This window comes from Beta vulgaris, chromosome 4, assembly GCF_026745355.1.
Source record: "Beta vulgaris subsp. vulgaris cultivar EL10 chromosome 4, EL10.2, whole genome shotgun sequence".
In the NCBI taxonomy this organism is placed as follows: Eukaryota; Viridiplantae; Streptophyta; class Magnoliopsida; order Caryophyllales; family Amaranthaceae; genus Beta; species Beta vulgaris.
In genome coordinates this window covers 55283712-55301279 of record NC_079205.1, presented here as the reverse complement: position 1 = coordinate 55301279, position 17568 = coordinate 55283712, and the positions used below count along the sequence as shown (strand labels likewise).

The 17568-nt window shown below is 34.0% G+C and overlaps 3 protein-coding genes and 1 long non-coding RNA gene across 6 annotated transcripts; 1 reads left to right on the top strand and 3 right to left on the bottom strand.

The window, feature by feature from the left end:
• Nucleotides 1-1705: 1705 nt before the first annotated feature.
• Nucleotides 1706-6772, top strand: LOC104890658 (polygalacturonase At1g48100). The gene is made up of 6 exons (XM_010676230.4): nucleotides 1706-2469; nucleotides 3425-3592; nucleotides 4004-4048; nucleotides 4640-4847; nucleotides 5010-5091; nucleotides 6020-6772. The coding sequence occupies exons 1-6, from the start codon at nucleotides 2026-2028 to the stop codon at nucleotides 6546-6548; spliced, it is 1476 nt and encodes a 491-aa protein (XP_010674532.2). The 5' UTR covers nucleotides 1706-2025; the 3' UTR covers nucleotides 6549-6772.
• On the bottom strand, nucleotides 6243-12205 carry LOC104890659 (pentatricopeptide repeat-containing protein At3g22470, mitochondrial). Of its 2 annotated transcripts, XM_057394381.1 has the most exons (3): nucleotides 10071-12205; nucleotides 7401-7512; nucleotides 6243-6381 (listed from the first exon to the last, which is right to left on the bottom strand). In XM_057394381.1, exon 1 carries the CDS (start codon nucleotides 11359-11361, stop codon nucleotides 10531-10533), a length of 831 nt encoding a protein of 276 aa, XP_057250364.1. In that variant the 5' UTR covers nucleotides 11362-12205; the 3' UTR covers nucleotides 6243-6381; nucleotides 7401-7512; nucleotides 10071-10530. The 2 variants fall into 2 exon arrangements, with proteins under 2 accessions (XP_057250364.1, XP_019104260.3); XM_019248715.3 differs by lacking the exon at nucleotides 6243-6381 and having other exon boundaries at nucleotides 6806-7512.
• On the bottom strand, nucleotides 7922-10306 carry LOC130591202 (pentatricopeptide repeat-containing protein At1g62680, mitochondrial-like). The gene is made up of 3 exons (XM_057394143.1): nucleotides 10095-10306; nucleotides 8497-8786; nucleotides 7922-8301 (listed from the first exon to the last, which is right to left on the bottom strand). Exons 1-3 carry the CDS (start codon nucleotides 10304-10306, stop codon nucleotides 7922-7924), a joined length of 882 nt encoding a protein of 293 aa, XP_057250126.1.
• Nucleotides 12206-13537: 1332 nt separating the features above from the next.
• Nucleotides 13538-16499, bottom strand: LOC104890660 (uncharacterized). 2 transcript variants are annotated; one of them, XR_008969113.1, is made up of 3 exons: nucleotides 15404-16019; nucleotides 14073-14161; nucleotides 13538-13817 (listed from the first exon to the last, which is right to left on the bottom strand). It is a non-coding gene; the product is annotated as an uncharacterized LOC104890660 (long non-coding RNA). The 2 variants fall into 2 exon arrangements; XR_007272971.1 differs by lacking the exon at nucleotides 13538-13817 and having other exon boundaries at nucleotides 13911-14161; nucleotides 15404-16499.
• Between the last annotated feature and the right edge of the window lie 1069 nt (nucleotides 16500-17568).

Here is a 17568-nt window from a genome sequence, read left to right as displayed (position 1 = left end):
GCCCAATAGCTTTCACTTAGCTAATTTATAAGTTATGACTTCAAATTATTAATATAAAAACCATATTTTCCCTTTGTCTTTAATTTTTAAAATCTTTACTTTGGGACCAAAGAGATTTTTGGATGGGACCCTATAATGGATTTGAGAAACGTTCATTCCTCATATTTTTGGATGCGAGAATCAGTGTAATATATTCTATAGAGATGCCCAAGTAGCTTGGACTTTGGAGAACTGCGGAGCTATATGTCAGACCTTCTTAATTTCTACACACACTGTTATGCACTTATTATACTTCTCTTACTGCTATATATTATACTCAGCTCTCACTTAGCTTGATTAGCTCACTTCTTAATCTTTCATCCCAATTACACATATCGCCTGACGCCTGAACATCCATTGGAGCAACTCGCAAGAATTCGACCACCACTAGGAAAAAAGAGCTTATATAGATATAAATATAGTCATATAGAGACAGAAATTTAATCTACATGTACCTGGGTATGAACAGAATATATATTCGTGCGTCTCCATATGGCCTTACTCATTTTCAAAAAGTTTAAAACAAAATATTGAAATATTTAGAGTGAAAATATATTTACACAAAAGGATAAAAGGGAGGATTATATTTAAAACAAATTTTTGGGTGTAACTGTTACACCATAATTTTTGGTCTAACTCCCACAAACCACCTGTTCTTTTGTAAAAATTAAATAAATTCAAATGACATAAAATAAGTAACAAAATGACATGAGTTTCGTGTTATTATTCGTATAGTTCATGTCATTTTTGTTAAAATATATGCCATTATGCATTTTACACAATAAATTATGGTGTAACATATTACATACATCTAAGACGGACTCTATAGTTAATTAAGTAAAAGTTTTCATGGAAAAATCTAGCTGAGTCCCCAACTCTAGGTCTGATCTGCCTCTATACATAATTGACATTTGCCCTTTTTTTTATTCATTAGGAAAGATAATTAGTCCGAAGACCAACCCCTAATATGCTACTATTTTGCATGGCACACTAGCTCAAAGGCTGGGTAAAAGGCTAAACAGCCCAGAAGACAACTGCCACCACAAGATTAAACTTCAACATATTGTCGATACGAGGATTCAAACCCTAGACAATACCGTGTAATTCGAGGTAATACTCCACTGAGCTACCACCACTCCCTCATGACATTTGACATGTTACTATCACAAGTTTAATTAGTTAAATGTAACCTAACTCCTAAATTATTAGGTGAAGAGAATAAGGTAGATTTCGAACAATTTAGCCAGTTCCAAGTATTATTCTTCTTCCCTAAGACCTTTAACCTTTTAAGAGTTCTAGGAACTTTGAGCTAATTTAGTATATTCAGGCAAGCTTCCACCCAATCAAGCAAAAGCAAGGAAAAAATAATGAAATTTCCTTAAGAAGTATATGATCATCAACCTTCCCCAACCACAAATTCATCTTGCAAACTTTAGTTGTGGTCGGTTCATGCTTATATTTCAATCATTTTTATACAACTTTGTGGTTATAAGTTGAACTACAAAAACCGACCAATAATATAAGAGTATATATATGTTCCACTATCTCACATGCATGAAATATATTCTTACTCAAAATCCCACTTTTAACATAAATTTTTTTTCCTTAGTGCAATAATTTGTTAACTTTTTTGACAATATAAATATCCTACATTGTACTCTACCAACTTGTATTCCTCGTGCTCCAACTTGCTCAAATCATACATAAAACTTGCCAAATTTTCTTGCCTCCGAAATTGTGGGGGGGATAGTCTACTAAAACTACTTCCATTGCCCTATACTTTAAGGGTTACCCTCTCTTTACCCTACTCTAGGGTACTAGCTATAATATTAGCTTGGTTTCTTTTAACTTTTTACTTGTTTTGTTTTTCTATAAATAGGTCAAATTCAAAGATATTTTTTTAAACTACAACTCATTTCAAACCTAAGCATAATAAGCAATACTTTCCTAAACAAAACAAAACAAAAAAAGGTTATTTTTTCAATTATGGCTAATTATTTTAGCTACATGTTATTCACTATATTTTCATTGTCTTTTATCATTAGCTCAATCCAAGGAAGATTTTTAACGTTAATGCCTATGCATGGCACTCTTAAGTACTCCGAAATTTCGATACCGCCTTCTCAGGCTCCAAATGCTAATACTAACCCTAGCTATGAACATAATGTTGAGCATTATAGTCCTGCACCTTCACCTAGTATTGATGATGGTAATGCTAGTACTAGTAATGTTCATGAGAATATTTTCGATGTTCGATCGTTTGGTGCTACTGGTGATGGATTAACAGATGATACAATTGCATTTAAATCAGCTTGGGATGCTGCTTGCAAAGTAGAGAATAATGCAAAGATTGTTGTGCCTAAAGGGTATTCTTTCTTGCTTCAACCTTTGATTTTCACTGGCCCATGCAACGTCGGTGTTGTGTTTCAGGTAATTAATTAACTTCCAACTAGATCTACGTACCATGTTTAATTACTAAGCAAGCTTTATTCAAATATTATTGTCATTCGAAAATTATCTCAATACTCGGATACTGTTATTTTTGCAAAAATGAGAGTAAGACTTAGTTTTAGGTTAATTAAGTGGTTGAGATAATGGATAATTTGATATTGATGATACTATTACCAAAGAATTAAACAGTACATTTATATAGTAATGTATGAAACACTTGTAACAACGTATATAGAAAAGTAAGGAGTTTATTTCTTGCACAATTCAATTCACGAATTGGTCTGTAGCCATATAAGAGAAAGGTAGTCCAGTAATATAAGGAACTCAATATGATGTTGCTTAATTATTTTAAACACATCAAAATAGATTCTCCGGTAAAAGTTGGGATTTCGGTTAAACTCGTTACAAGCTGTACAATATTGTATAAGGGTCTGTTCTCCACAACTTATTTTCAGTTCAGTTTAACTCTGGACAATATATTTACTCTTACATATCACTATTCGTTTCAGCTTAGTTCAATTCAGCTGTTTTATATATGTCGAACAGAATAAGCCCTAAGTCTAGATATTACTCAAAGATATAAAAATAAAAATCTAACAAAACTTCTTATAATTACTCTGGCAAAATACGGTTTGGGACTGAAATGACAATTTTTCTCATACTTTGACATATTACTAAATACATAATCTTCTTACTAAAAGAGGAAGAAAAGCTGAAAAGTGAAGAAGCTAAAAGACAAAGTATAGTTGAAGTCCTAAGTATTAATAACTTAGTGAAAAGGAATTTTATCCTGAGTAAGATTACAGATATGAGATATCATATTATATAGTTCCACTAACTAATAGTTGACCGACCAGCAGAGAGATAGATGACGAGTATTATTAAGTATATTTGAGTGAATAATAATTATGCATAAATCTATTTTGTTGTGAAGATTGAAGGAAGTATTATGGCACCAGACGGACCAGAGTCATGGCCTAAAAATAGCAGCAAAAGACAATGGATAATCTTTTATAGAATTCATGGATTAACACTCCAAGGTGGTGGCCTTATTGATGGTAGAGGAGAAAAGTGGTGGAATCTACCTTGTAAACATCATAAGGTTAGCTTGTTTAATATATAATCCAATTCATTCTTATTTTCTTTTTCTTGAAGGATTGCCCCGTGACGCCGTTTTTTATTTAGCAGGATCACCTTTTAATATATTTATATAGATATATATGACATGATTTCTCATTAATTAATATATTTTTATATAAGTCGTGTGGAGTCTATATATCATATACTCTATTAAGGTAGTGGTATATTGAGAAATTTTAATACATATATTACATAGGTTATATTATTACTTATAGAGAGTAATCAAACATAAAATTATTTATACTTATTCTGATCATATTTATATTGACAACTGCCCAACAAATAACTGGTTTTGGTTTTATTTTATTTATTTTTTTATAAAAAAAGCTACAACCAGGCGCTAACAATATTTATATTTACTAATTTGGTACAGGGGATCAATGGAACTACCATGCCTGGTCCTTGTGACAGCCCAGTTGTAAGTGATAACTTTTCAGTTTCCCTACATCTTATAGTAACTAAACTAGTATTTGGGCCCGGGCGTTTCTCCGGATTGGTTTTTTTTTTTAACTTGATATGAATTTTTTCCATTCCCATCAAAATATATTACGAAAACTCAACATTTAAAAGATACAAATATAATAATGTGGATGCCTAAAGCATAATTAAAAGTTGGTTGAGATGGTAATCATATCATGTATAATAGTAAGAGGTCATGTGTTCAAATCTTGTTGCAAGTTCATTTTACTTTTGCTAATTGACGTGACTTATATACACATTAAACAATTCTAGTGGAGTAACAGAGATGCCACGAGGCGTGTATACATTATCATGCACGCTTTTTAATATATATATATATATATATATATATTTTTTTATTTTTTTTATTTTTTTTATTTTTTTTATTTTTTTTTTTACGCTTTTTAATATATTAGTATAGATTAATGAACCATATTATTAATTATATGGATGTTAATATGGTAAAATCATCTTTCCGCGAAGAGTGTATATCACCATGCAAATTAGAGTATGGACTAACCCCATTTCTCAATTTATTTTCTTTGGGCAGGCTATAAGGTTCTTTGGGAGCACAAATTTAACCATGAGAGGGATAAAAGTCATAAATAGTCCTCAATTTCATATTCGTTTTGATGTTTGTCAAAATGTTAGTGTGGATTCTATTATCATAAAGTCACCTGGTAACAGTCCTAACACTGATGGAATTCATGTAGAGAATACAAATGATGTGATGATTCACAATTCAGTCATATCCAATGGTAATTTTTCTTATTGGAACAAAATTATATTCTAATTGAGTTCTTTCTTATTTTTTTCTCATATATGTATAATATAAATTTATTTATTTATGTAGATATATATTTTTATATATTATTTTGTGTGAAAATTATCTAAATTATGTTGATTGTTGGTGAATGCAGGTGATGACTGTATTTCAATTGGAGCTGGTAGTCATAATTTGGATATCAAGAATATTACTTGTGGTCCTAGTCATGGAATAAGGTATCATACAACGTAATCTTTCTAATTATCCTTGAATAACAAGAGAAAATCTACACTTTTCTATATTTATAGTAGTTCAACATAAGTAGGCTATCATTTTTGTTCCTCAAATTGAATAACTCAATTTCTTCTCTGAGAAATTCGATTTATAAAACAAAATTATATGTCTTCTAATATAAGTCTAGTAATATTTCCATCCATAGATTAATAAAAACCTGTAAATGTAGTAAAATTTAGTGAATGTATGCAATAGTTTATCAACACTATAGTGTGTAGCATCGTGTATGAGGGACTTTAAAATCATGTCCACTTCAACTTAAAAATCCACTGTTTAGCAAAGAATCATGTCCATTTCTATCAGTAAACGTATTAGAAAACAAGTTTCAATTAGTAAAAACTAAGTTTATCTTGTAAAATTCAATATTAATCCATATAGAAAAGTGACCTAATTATATACCTCTTAAACAATAGAACTTAGTTTTAATCGGCAAAAAAAAAAATCAATTGAATGTATATCTAGGAAGATTTAGATGACTTATTAAGCCTAAACTCCTTTTGTATTTTCTGAAAGAAATACATACACAGTTATTAAATTATCAAAAATGGAAAAAGAAAAGAAAAAATGTACTACCTCCGTTATTTTTAATTGTTACACTTTGACATTTTACACTTCATAAATTCCACTTTGACCATCGTTTGTGATTTATACATAAATAAAAATATAGTCATGTGGGATATTGTTAGATTTGTCTTAACATGTATTTTATTAATAATTTTCACAAATACAAAACTAAAGGTATATGTTGTCAAAGTTATACATTGGCATGCGTGAAAAACGCAAGTGTAACAATTAAAAAGAAACGGATGAAGTAGTTTTCTAGTGAGCTAATGTGGTAACTTGGACTTTCAATTTTGATTTACCCTGCAGCATTGGGAGCCTAGGAATCCATAATTCCAAAGCCTGCGTATCCAACATCACAGTTACCAACTGTCTGATCAAGCACTCAGACAATGGGGTCCGAATCAAGACATGGCAAGGCGGATCTGGATCAGTATCCGCTGTGACCTTCGAAGCGATCCATATGGACACGGTCCGAAACCCGATTATCATAGACCAATACTATTGCCTCTCCTCGAACTGCTCTAACCAAACCTCAGCTATTTCCATCAACACAATTTCATATTCCAATATCAAGGGCACTTATGACCCACGGACACCACCCGTTCGCTTGGCATGCAGCGACTCGGTTGCCTGCACCAACATCACCCTCTCGGGTTTGGAGCTCCTACCTGCAGTGCCCACGAGTCCGGTAACAAGTCAGAAGCATAAATTGCAGCCCTTCTGTTGGAATGCTTATGGGAGTAGCTTAGGAGATATGACTACTCCTCCTGTCTACTGTTTGTTGGAGGGTTTGCCATATTTAGATGTATCAGGCAGTGATATTGGACAGTGCTAGGCTCATGGATAGTAACCAAATTGTACAGAAAGTGAAGTTGTCTAAAAAAATGGATGTTTAAAGTATGCACATTCCTTTTCTTGAAGCAAGATGGAAAAGGTATAACGAAAGTGATTCAACTATATATCACTATACCCATAGGATCTAGCCAACTCTACTAGAAATCTAAATTCAAGAATGTCTTTGTAATCAAGTACTAGGTGAGAAAGCTTTGTGCTCCCTTTATGCAAATGATGTGAGGACATATTACTACTATATAATAATAAAATGAAATTATATACTTGATCATCTTCTACCATTTATATTCTAGGAAATATAAGAAATATATTCTAACATTCCATATGTCAACACATTTTGGATTCGTGCAGCAGTTCATAGGTACGATAATTCCATCTACCTACAAATAAAATCCACAGAATGTACTATATACTACACACTACACAGTCTAATTACATCGAAAGAATGGATGGATAGGATAATTCCATCTACCAACTGCTGGAAACGAAGGCATTCTCTTCAGATGCTGTAAGCTAGAGCGGGGTAAGCGTATCGAGGGGGAAAACATACCCTTCTGTAATTAGGAAAATTTCCTACATGTGTTCTGCATCCAGCTTCCAATCATCACATATCGCATTTTGACTTCAGTATCACCTATTTTTTTTGGGCATAATCCTATAACTAAGAGATCACTTGGAAACAATTGTTTCAAAGGTAAGGGTGCCATTTGAGTAAGACATGAATCTAAATATATGATTCAATGAGAACTAAGCAGTAGATTGAAGAAATTAAACATCAATCTGAGCCATGAGGTAGAACAACAGCTCAACTGTAGAGCAATTACTAGAACATTACCTGAAGGCTGAAGAACTACTTCAATATTGAGAAAACTGGCCCCAAAACTTTCCAGGGACACAGTTTTAACTCCATGTCAAGTGATCAACTTATGTCATTCTGCAGCAACAACCTGTCAGCACAGGACAAAAAGACCAATAAAAGAATATTAGTCCCTCATTGAAGCTAAAAGAACGAAAAACTAGTACATCATCTGCAATGCATGTCCAGCAAAATTTAGTCTTGTGAGTCAAAGTGAATGTTTAAAATGTGCAAGCACACACACAAAAAAAAAAAACCTCTGCTGGATGTGACAATTTCTCACAAAGTGAAGCCAAATAGATATTAGAAACATTGATCCATCTTTCAAAAGCTAATATTTTGAACTAACATGATCAAAATTAATCCAAGAGACCAGTAGGAAAACGTAATAAATTAAGATGTCAGTCAGCTCACACTCAATAATGGACAAGAGACCAAGTAATAAAAACAAAAAGGGAGCCTAGAATACCATTCACTTGACACCTAACTCTTTGATCGACTCATGAAAAATAAAAACTGCATAATTGAGGAACATTTCCTTTCTGAAGTATTTCTTGGAATAAGTAGAGTGTCTTGTTAATGTTTCTAGCCTTGCAATATCCATTAATCATAGCACTAAAACTTAAAATATCAAACTCACAACCATTTTGGACCATAAGATCAAGTAGCTTTTCTGCATCCTCCATCTGACAATAACCATCGAGCAAAGCACCGTAAGTAATGATGTTTGGAGCCAAAACTTTCTCAATCATGAAACTCATAATAGCTTGTGCTTCATCAACATTCCCATCTTTGCAAAACATGTCAACAAGCATGTTGAAGGTGTTAACGCTTGGTGTTATGTTACGCTCCAACATCTCTGCTAGTGTATCTTTTGCCTCTAATCAAGGAGTTATAAGTGACAACGTCAGGTATAATGCCCTCGCTTTTCATAGCAGATAACAGGTCTAAGCCCTCTTTCAACCGCCTATCTTTACAAAGACTATCCATAATGGTGTTATATATGACAAGGTTAGGTTTACGCAAGGACCAGATTGCATTTTGGTAAGTAAGTGCAGGGCAGCAGTATTGTTACCAATCCAACAAAGGCCTTTGAAACTAGCACCATAGGTAACAATGTTGGGTTGGAAACCTAGCTTAACAATATGATTGACCAATTGAAGAGTTTGAGGGAGCTTATGACAGTGGATAAAACCATTGATCAAGGTAGTAAAGATAACACAATCACGATCAAAGGGGTATCCAAGCTTAAGTCTTTTGCCAAGAAGAGAGAAACCGAAATTGACACGGCCCAAATGGCAGTAACAATTGGCAAGAATACCAATAGAATGCATATCGGGTCGAATACCAGATAACTCTAGCTCTCTGAGGAGAGAGATGAGGATGGAGTGAGATTGAAGGCATATCAATTTAGACATAGCAGTAAACAGTTGAGTAAAAACAATGGTAGAAGGAAGGGGACGTAAAGAGATCAATTGATGGAACATGGGAACCCAAAATCAAGACGTGTGTACTTAATGCAATCGGTCTCTGTTTTGATAATGTTCCCCAACTAACACCACAGAAGGAAAACGAAACAACCTAAAAGCCGTGGATTATTGACATTGCTTCATAAGATGTCATCTGGCACAAAATGTTTGATTTGAAATTTTCACTATTTCCAATATATCCACGAATATGGTAAAGATATCTTCAACTGCCTCATATTGCAACTTACACAATTCACTAACAACAATGCACGAAGGAGTTACAGTAAAATTAAGATGAGCCAAATTTTGACCGGCTGCTCACCAAATTCATCGGTGGCCATATTGCAGTGTTCCCCAAGACTAGAGATAGAATCATAAGAGATACGACACATCATCTTCCCCGTCACCTGTTCTCGTCAATGATCTGTTCAGATGATTCTACTTCTTTGTTACACATAAGGTGTGTACCATTAACCATGACTCCACTTTTCTAAAGATTATCACAGGTTGGAACCTGGAAGAGTCACATGCTTTTCGTAATTTTTCCAATCACCAGATCAAAAAGTAACTGACCGGTTGTCAACAAAATGATCAGCTTCTTTCAGACAAAAAATTAACAGCAACAATATAAATTAATAGCTACGCCGGGAAGGGACAGACCAAAGATTAGTTGGTTAAGACACTGCAAACTGATGAGTTAAAACTTAAAAGAGGTGATCAATCAGAAATTCAATATAATATGGGTTTGTTCTCAGTTAGGAGTTAGGACATCACTGTGGATAGAGCATTGATTAAGGTTGTAATTTGTAAACATGACACGATGAGGGAAATAGTCAGATGGATTTGTCAAGAAGAGAGAAACTGAAATCGACAACACAGTGAAAGGACACTCCATCAGCTTTTTCTATGATAGAAACAAAACACCATATATTATCAGCACACATCCAACTTAATAGAATGAAGAAACAAACAGCCCAAGGGCCAGAAATACGGGTCATAAAATAAGATGGTCATCAGGGACAAGAGATGAAGTAGACAAAGAAACTTAAAGCTTAATCTCAAGCCAAAGCACAAGTAATCTAACGCCGACTCATATCGTTTTAGACATTACAAAAAACAAGGAGGTACGTCCCCAACTATACTGAGATCTCGCATATCTCCAATATTTAGTCATAATTACCTCAATTGTTTTTATTCAAGTCACCTGATAAACTTCATTAGCTGGTCCTTTGCCGAGTCACTTAAATTATCAGAAGACAAGAGGCCAATAAATAACGACAAAGTATCAGCTTCATATCCCTTGCTAACCATAAGGTCAGAGTAGTAGAATGCATTTGATAAGTCATTGTTGACAACATATCCTCTGATAATTGTATTATAGGTACGATCATTAGGATAACAACCATTTTCCTCCATTATTGTCAACAATTCAAAGCTTCATTCATGAGCCTTTTCTTGCAAAAACCTTTGATCAATATGTTGTACGTTTTAACATTAGGCTGTAGACCCTTCAATACAAGATCGGAGAAGAAATTGGCTGCATCTTCAAAGTTGCCCAGCCTCACACAAACTGTCCATTAGGATATTGTAGATGACAATATGAGGCTTAACACCATTATATTCCATATCTTCAAGTAATGCTATTGCCTCATCAAGTAGCGCTTTTTTGCATAAGCTGTCAAGCAATGAAGCATATGAAAAATGTCAAGAATAATTCCATGACTTTGCATATCCTTGAACAATTTACGCGCAAGTGGGAGTCTATTAACTTTGCATAGTCCATCAATGAGAGTATTATAGGTAACAACATCAGGTGTCATTATTTGTTTCTCAAGTATTTCTTGGAATAAATTGAGTGCTTTGTCAATGGTTCTAGCCTTGCAGTATCCATTAATCATAGTGTTGAAACTTACAATATCAGGCTCACAACCATTCTTGGCCATCAAATCAAGTAGTTTTTCCGCATCCTCCATCTGACCACGCAAACAATAACCATCGAGTAAAGCATTGTAAGTAATGACATCTGGCACCTCACCTCTCTCAATCATATAGTCTAGAATAGCTTGTGCTTCATCAACATTCCCATCTTTGCATAACATGTCAACCAGCATGCTGAAGGTGGGAACATCTGGTGCTACATTACACTCCAACATCTCCGCCAGCATATATTTAGCCTCGACCTTGGAGCCAGAGTTGTAGAGACCTCTAATCAAAGAGTTATAAGTGATAACGTTAGGTATAATGCCCTCACTTTTCATGGCGGTGAACAGGTCGAGGGCCTCTTTCAACAGCCTATCCTTACAAAGACTATCAATGATGGTGCTATATATAACAAGGTTAGGTTGACAACGACCAGATTGCATCTTCCTGAGCAAGTGGAGGGCAGCAGCATTGTCACCAATCCGACAAAGGCCTTTGAAAATAGCACCATAGGTAACAATGTGGGTTGGAAACCTGCTTAACAATTTCATCTAGCAATTGAAGAGCTTGAGGAAGCTTATCACAGTGGATATAGCCATTAATTAAGGTAGTAAAGATAACACAATCACGATCAAAGGGGTAACCAAGCTTAAGTCTTTTGGCGAGAAGAGAGAAGCCGAAATCAACACGGCCCAAATGGCAGTAACAATTAGCAAGAATACCAATAGAATGCATATTTGGTCGAATACCAGATAACTCTAGCTCTCTGACGAGAGATATGATGATGGAGTGAGGGTGAACTGGTGAAGGCGTTTCAATTTAGACATAGCAGTAAACAGTTGAGTGAAAACAATGATAGAAGGAAGGGGACGCAAAGAGATCAATTGATGGAAGAGAGAAAGGGGATAATTGAGATTTGAAAACCCTAATTTACAATGCTCTCTAACTGATTTGAGAAACAACTGACGATCTTCTTTAACAGCATCTCGTGCATTGGAGAAATGAGAGTAATTTCGAAAATGAACTTGAAAAGGGGAAAAGAAAGTACCTTTTCCGCCATGAAAGATTGCAAAGGAAGAAGCAGCTCTGCAACAAAAATTCATAACTGTTGAGTGACTGAGTGTTGAGTGTTGAGTCTTGTTCTTCGATTTCGTGATGCTCTGGTTCTGGTTAAAATAATGGAAAGCTTAAATACGATCCAGAAATATCAGAATTAGACCTGTTCTATAATTATTAATGGTATAATTACTACATAAATTTTTTTTTTTTTTTTGAAAGATACTACATAAAGTATATCTATAAAAGGAAATGTAGTACTTTCCCATTTCATTTTAAATGCAACAAATAAATATTTTATATCTAACAAATAACAACCCTTTATGGAGTTTTGGGAAAGAATATATAAACCATTGATTTTAAAATCAATGGCTATGATTTGTTAAACTCTACGTGGTAGAGTTATTTACTAACTCTACTGGATCTAAACTCTATAATTACTGATATGTTGGATTTTCATATATTTCCTCTGTTTCAATGTTTATATATTCTTTCCCAAAACTCCCCCTATTTTCCCCAAAAATCCTCTCCCTCCTTATCTCTTTCCATAAAATCTTTCCATAAAATCTGAGTCGTTGATTTTAAAATATAAGGTTAGGATTCAACTCCACTATGTAGAGTTTTCATCAAACTCCACCGAATCCGAATCCGTAATTATAGGTATATTATCAAAGTGATGTTTTTTTTTTTTGTTCTAACGAGTTGTTGTCCCTCGCGCTACCCCAAAATATCGTAATGGCAAGGGTTAAATTGTTTTCCCAAAATCAAACACAAAAAAACATAGTTTTCCCAAATGGTTAAATTGTTAAATACGAAAACATGAATTTTGAGTAATACAAGCCAAAGCTCGCTCTAGATAATATCGTTTTTTTATAACGTAGTTCTACCTTTTCGTAATTGTATTTATCATCCTTATCTCCAGCTATTTGAAGTTGAAAATTTGAGCGTCGACTCTTGAGCAATCTAAGATTTAGGTTAATATTAATAATTTTACGATAAAAGGAAAAATGTATTCTTTTCTCTTTTCCTTTCTCTCTTACTCATCTTTATGATTTTTCAATTTTTTGCAAGTCAAGTCCTACTCGTCCGCCTTCTTACTCCCTCCCCTCTCGTCCTTTCTCCATCTTTCACTTGTTTTTTTTCCTGAAAACTTTAAAAAGATTGAAAATGTAAATAGAATCCAGTGAAGAAAAAGAAATTAATCCTATCCATAATAGTACCAACTAAAAGGGATTTTAGCCAAGATCATTGAATGATTCCTGAACAACTTTCGTCCTTGGCCGACGAAACCCGAAGAATCAACAACCTAAAAATACATCACGGAGAATATATCACATTCGTTCTATAATATTGGAACTTATGAATATGGCGCAAAAATCACTAGGAGAATGTGAACTATACCCATATAATTATAATAGAATAAGGCTTTCTTTAGATAAACCTCACCCAAGAAAAAATAACACACGTATTGTGAAACATCCAAAAATATGTTACAATTGTTAAAAAATTTGATATGATCAACACTATATGCATTATTAATTTTTCCTATAGAAATCTAACTGTTTGTTTTGTTAACATAAAAATGAAAAGTAGATATTACTTAATGTTCAATAAAAATTTATGACATGTTGCACTTTCAAGAATATTATATTTCCCACAACATGGAGAAAGTTTATTTGATTTGAACTTCGCATGAATAATCATTCTTTATTTAAACAAATGAGGAAGACAATGAACAAGGATTTGACATTAAAAGAAAAAATAGCAAATCATTGATAATATGCTCTCAAAATATTACTTAGTCACACTAGATATGTGTTACAAGTGCTTGTGTTCATGACCAAACGTCAAAACGGAGCAAACCAAAGGCTCCCTTCCTCCCTACTCGACCAATTTAGACGCTGCACCTACTGATAATAACCCGCTTGCAATCTCAAACCTTGCATTTGTTCTAAAATCATATATATATTTGTGTTAGACAACATAATAAACTAACAATAAGAGACCATTTTTCAACCCAAAAGAAGCATAATAGTAAAGGGCATTGATGCAAAAGTGTGAAGGTATATTTGATGGCAAGATTTAATTTTGAAAATTTATCCAAAATTCATATAATTGCGCTCTAAATATCAAATGATACAAGCTAGCCAGAGAGGAACTAATAGTCTAATAGATTGGCCTACACCATCAAGGCACCAAGACTCACTTTTCTTTTTAGCAGATCAACCAGACTTCATGCAGCATGCATATACTCTATGCTTCAAGTAGTGTCTCGATAGTATCTCCCTAGTGTTGCTGTAGTGACAAAATTCAGATATTGTCAGCCGAATATTAGAATAGAGTATAGATACATGATATTGTGCAGTAAGAACTGCATTACTACTAAAATTTAGTGAACCTGAATTACCTTGCCTTACTTGCAAAATAAGAATTTATGAATGAGAGACTCCTTTACGCTAAGAGGATTAATAAAGACACTACCTCCTCAAACAATGGAAAATTATTTCTATAAATTATGAAAGGGAGACCATGAAGCAATCAAAAACCAGTATTCAAATCCTTCACACATGCATCATGTCCATCATCACGATCCATTTGAAATATTGTTTTTGCCTTAGTTGATATATTCTTCTTATGTACGTCTTTTGAATCCTATAACTAGATATGAGGCCCGGGCTATGCCCCGGATAAGAAAAAATTTCATTTATTAATATAATACTTTATGATAATAACACTAAATATACCTTAGCCTAGTGGTTAACACTTTAGTATATGTACTTAAGGTCTCGAGATCAAACCCTATACTATGCAATTTCTTAATTTTTTTATTGTACATGGATTACATGAACTAAAACTCCATAGGGAGAGTGCCACGTGGCACAGTTTCTTGTTTTCGCACGCCTTTTAATATATTTGTATAAATATATAACCATCGAAATCTTTTATGCCACATAATATTTAGACGCCAATTTTTGCATAACTAACTTACTTGATCGGGTCTAAGTGAAATACCCACTTGAACTCCAACCTTTCATAACACCTCAAAGATTTTAGGCTTCTCAGTCACTTTATACACATGGTACTTTAGTTCTTTGTCAAATTCTTGGATATGTATTTTCTATATTCCTAGAATTTAATTCTTAAAAAAATTATCCAATTTCGTTAATATCATCAATTGTCGAACCACTATCCTAGAGGGATCAACTTCGTGCGAATCAGTTGCCACCAAAATAGCATAATCATTAGGCTCGTTGGTGGTGGATTGTAGTCAGTTTTCTTTACATTAAGATCTAAGCCCTTGATTATGGCAGTATTGCCGCTGATTCTAAGCAAGAACTTCTCGAAATTTGGAAACCAATTATGAATAATTTTAATTTGAGATCATCGTATGAAAAGTTAGGATTCGAAAGATTGAGGATACAAATTAAAGAAAGCCAGCAAATTTGACGAGCTTCACGGTTATGTCGGAAACATAAATTTGAACCACTATATTTGATTTTAAAATTAAATCCCAATAGAATTACATAATTCATATACCTTTTAACAACAAAGAGTGAAGCTTGAACATCCTTGCAGTTCTGTAATTAATGGAACTTAATAGAAAGGAATTAGGAAATTTTAAAAGAGAAAAATCTAAAGAACAAAAGAGAGGAAGAAGGATGCCGAACCCATTGATTTTGATACGTATTGATTGCGTACAAGGCGATATCAGGAGCTGTGAGAAGAATATCTTCAATGCAAAGATCCATACTTTTGTAGATGAGATGCTTTTCTCACCTCATTGTTAGATCGATTTGTAGTCTTACCAGCAGCAGACAGCAGTAGCAACAATTGCTTCTAGAAAGTCAGAGTTAGCCATCTCTAGTGGAGGTCTACCTGGTGGTCTCATCAATTTTTTGTTGGCGCTCTTCCCCTCCTGACAACCTTGGATTTCGGTTCTAGTTCATTATCATCACTCTATTCCCGTAGGTTCTCGAAATTCAGAATGTTCATTCTCGTTCTGGTCTTCCTTACGCGCGTGGCACCCCAAAAAAGCGTACTCGTCATATTCGAATCACGTTGGATTTAATTAGCAAGATGATAATGAAGTTGTTGTTCCAAAAAAAGTTGGTGCTTGGACTTGTTGTTTGGGGTGTATGGGGAAAAGCACAAAAGCAAGGTGTATATACGCAATTTATTCATATTGCCATACTATGGAGAAGACAATACACATTCCAGTGGTTGTTCAAAGTGCATTTCAAAGGTTAAATGCAACAATTTTAGAGAATCTTCTAAATTGGAACTTGCTGCTAACTTGTAATTATTTCACATGTCTTGGAAGTGCTTTGAAATGGAGCTTTGGCCTACTCCCACAAGATGGATATAAGCTTCCGTAATAGGACACAATTTCTGAAAATTGATGCAGTTGACGTGATCTGGATATAAAACTTGTTGCCATCAATTCACAGAAGATGGTAGTAAAGGCCTAGCAAGTAAAAGCAAACGTACAAGGGTTTAACATCTATGGTATATTTGAGATTAGCATGAGAACGGATGTAAAGCGAGAATAAATGTAAAAACTCAAGATGTTTACATAGGCATGTGGCGAAAAAAGCTTCACATTCTTCGGTGAAAGCAGTAAGAAACATTAAGGCAGTGGCATCGGACACTTAGTGTTAGAAATTGACCCTAGGAGTAAAAGGGAGCGTCATTTTTTTTCTTCTTTACTGAACACTGATAAGTAGTTATTTAAGGACGTGCATACCTTGGCAAAGATAAACTCTCTTTTAAACAATGTGAACAACTATATGCCAAATTACTTGCAAATGAAACATGTTTGGCACAGTAGCACCCCATATGTGTAAGCAAATCTGAATAAGTTGCGTGCTTTAGGTTAGAAGTACCAAAATCCAAACCCTAGATCCAAATTAACGTATTTGCTATGTTCGAATTAGGCTAAATCTACTTAGCATGTTGAAGGTGCACGAAGATGTTTGATACTTGCACCTACAACGTTGGTTTTATGTGACAAAGCAATTAATTATCTAATTGGGGTGTACATATATGCACTTTTTAATTTTCCTAAAGTTGGTAACTGAAGAGTATAAATTGCCACTTAAAATCTGTATTTTCAGATGGAATTTAAACCATAGGTCGAAAATGCGATTTTCGTCGCGGTCGTGGATGGTCACCGCTAGGGGTGTTCACCGGCCCAGGCTAGGACTGGGATCGGATGGACCGGAATCTGGAATATTTTTTGACCTGGACTACTAGAATTATTACGGTCCGGTCCATTTTTGGATCTATTGGCCCTGAATGTATATTCTTTTAAAAACAAAAAACTTTTTTATTTGATTTAAACACATTTATAAACTATATACATTAAAATTTAATAATTTTAATAGCAATATTCCTAAAGGTAATAAATAGTAGGTTTATAAGTTTCTAACTTTCTACTTTTTCAAACTTTTTTAATATATAATTATTATTTTTACTAAAAAATCGAAAATTCCGATCCACTGATCTGGACCAAAATTTTATGGATTTGGATCGGACCGGAAACCCGGATCGTATAAAAGATATGGTCTTTGCACAACCCTAGTCACGGCGATGCGGGAACAGGGATGATGTATCGTCGTACAGTCAAATATCGGTTCAAAGCATGAGATATCTCTTAAATAACTCACCTAAAATGCGATTTTTTTGACACCATGATTTAAACA

Excerpts from the sequence above, each read along its gene's own strand:
- LOC104890658 (XM_010676230.4), top strand. The coding sequence starts at position 2,026 with ATGGCTAATTATTTTAGCTACATGTTATTCACTATATTTTCATTGTCT. Across the intron at positions 3,593-4,003 it reads TACCTTGTAAACATCATAAG|GGGATCAATGGAACTACCAT; the intron begins GTTAGCTTGTTT and ends AATTTGGTACAG. Across the intron at positions 4,049-4,639 it reads GTCCTTGTGACAGCCCAGTT|GCTATAAGGTTCTTTGGGAG; the intron begins GTAAGTGATAAC and ends TTCTTTGGGCAG.
- LOC130591202 (XM_057394143.1), bottom strand. The coding sequence starts at position 10,306 with ATGGAGGAAAATGGTTGTTATCCTAATGATCGTACCTATAATACAATT. Across the intron at positions 8,787-10,094 it reads CAGCTAATGAAGTTTATCAG|AGAGCTAGAGTTATCTGGTA; the intron begins GTGACTTGAATA and ends CTCTCTCCTCAG. Across the intron at positions 8,302-8,496 it reads CAAAGGCCTTTGTTGGATTG|AGGCAAAAGATACACTAGCA; the intron begins GTAACAATACTG and ends CTCCTTGATTAG.
- LOC104890659 (XM_057394381.1), bottom strand. The coding sequence starts at position 11,361 with ATGAAATTGTTAAGCAGGTTTCCAACCCACATTGTTACCTATGGTGCT.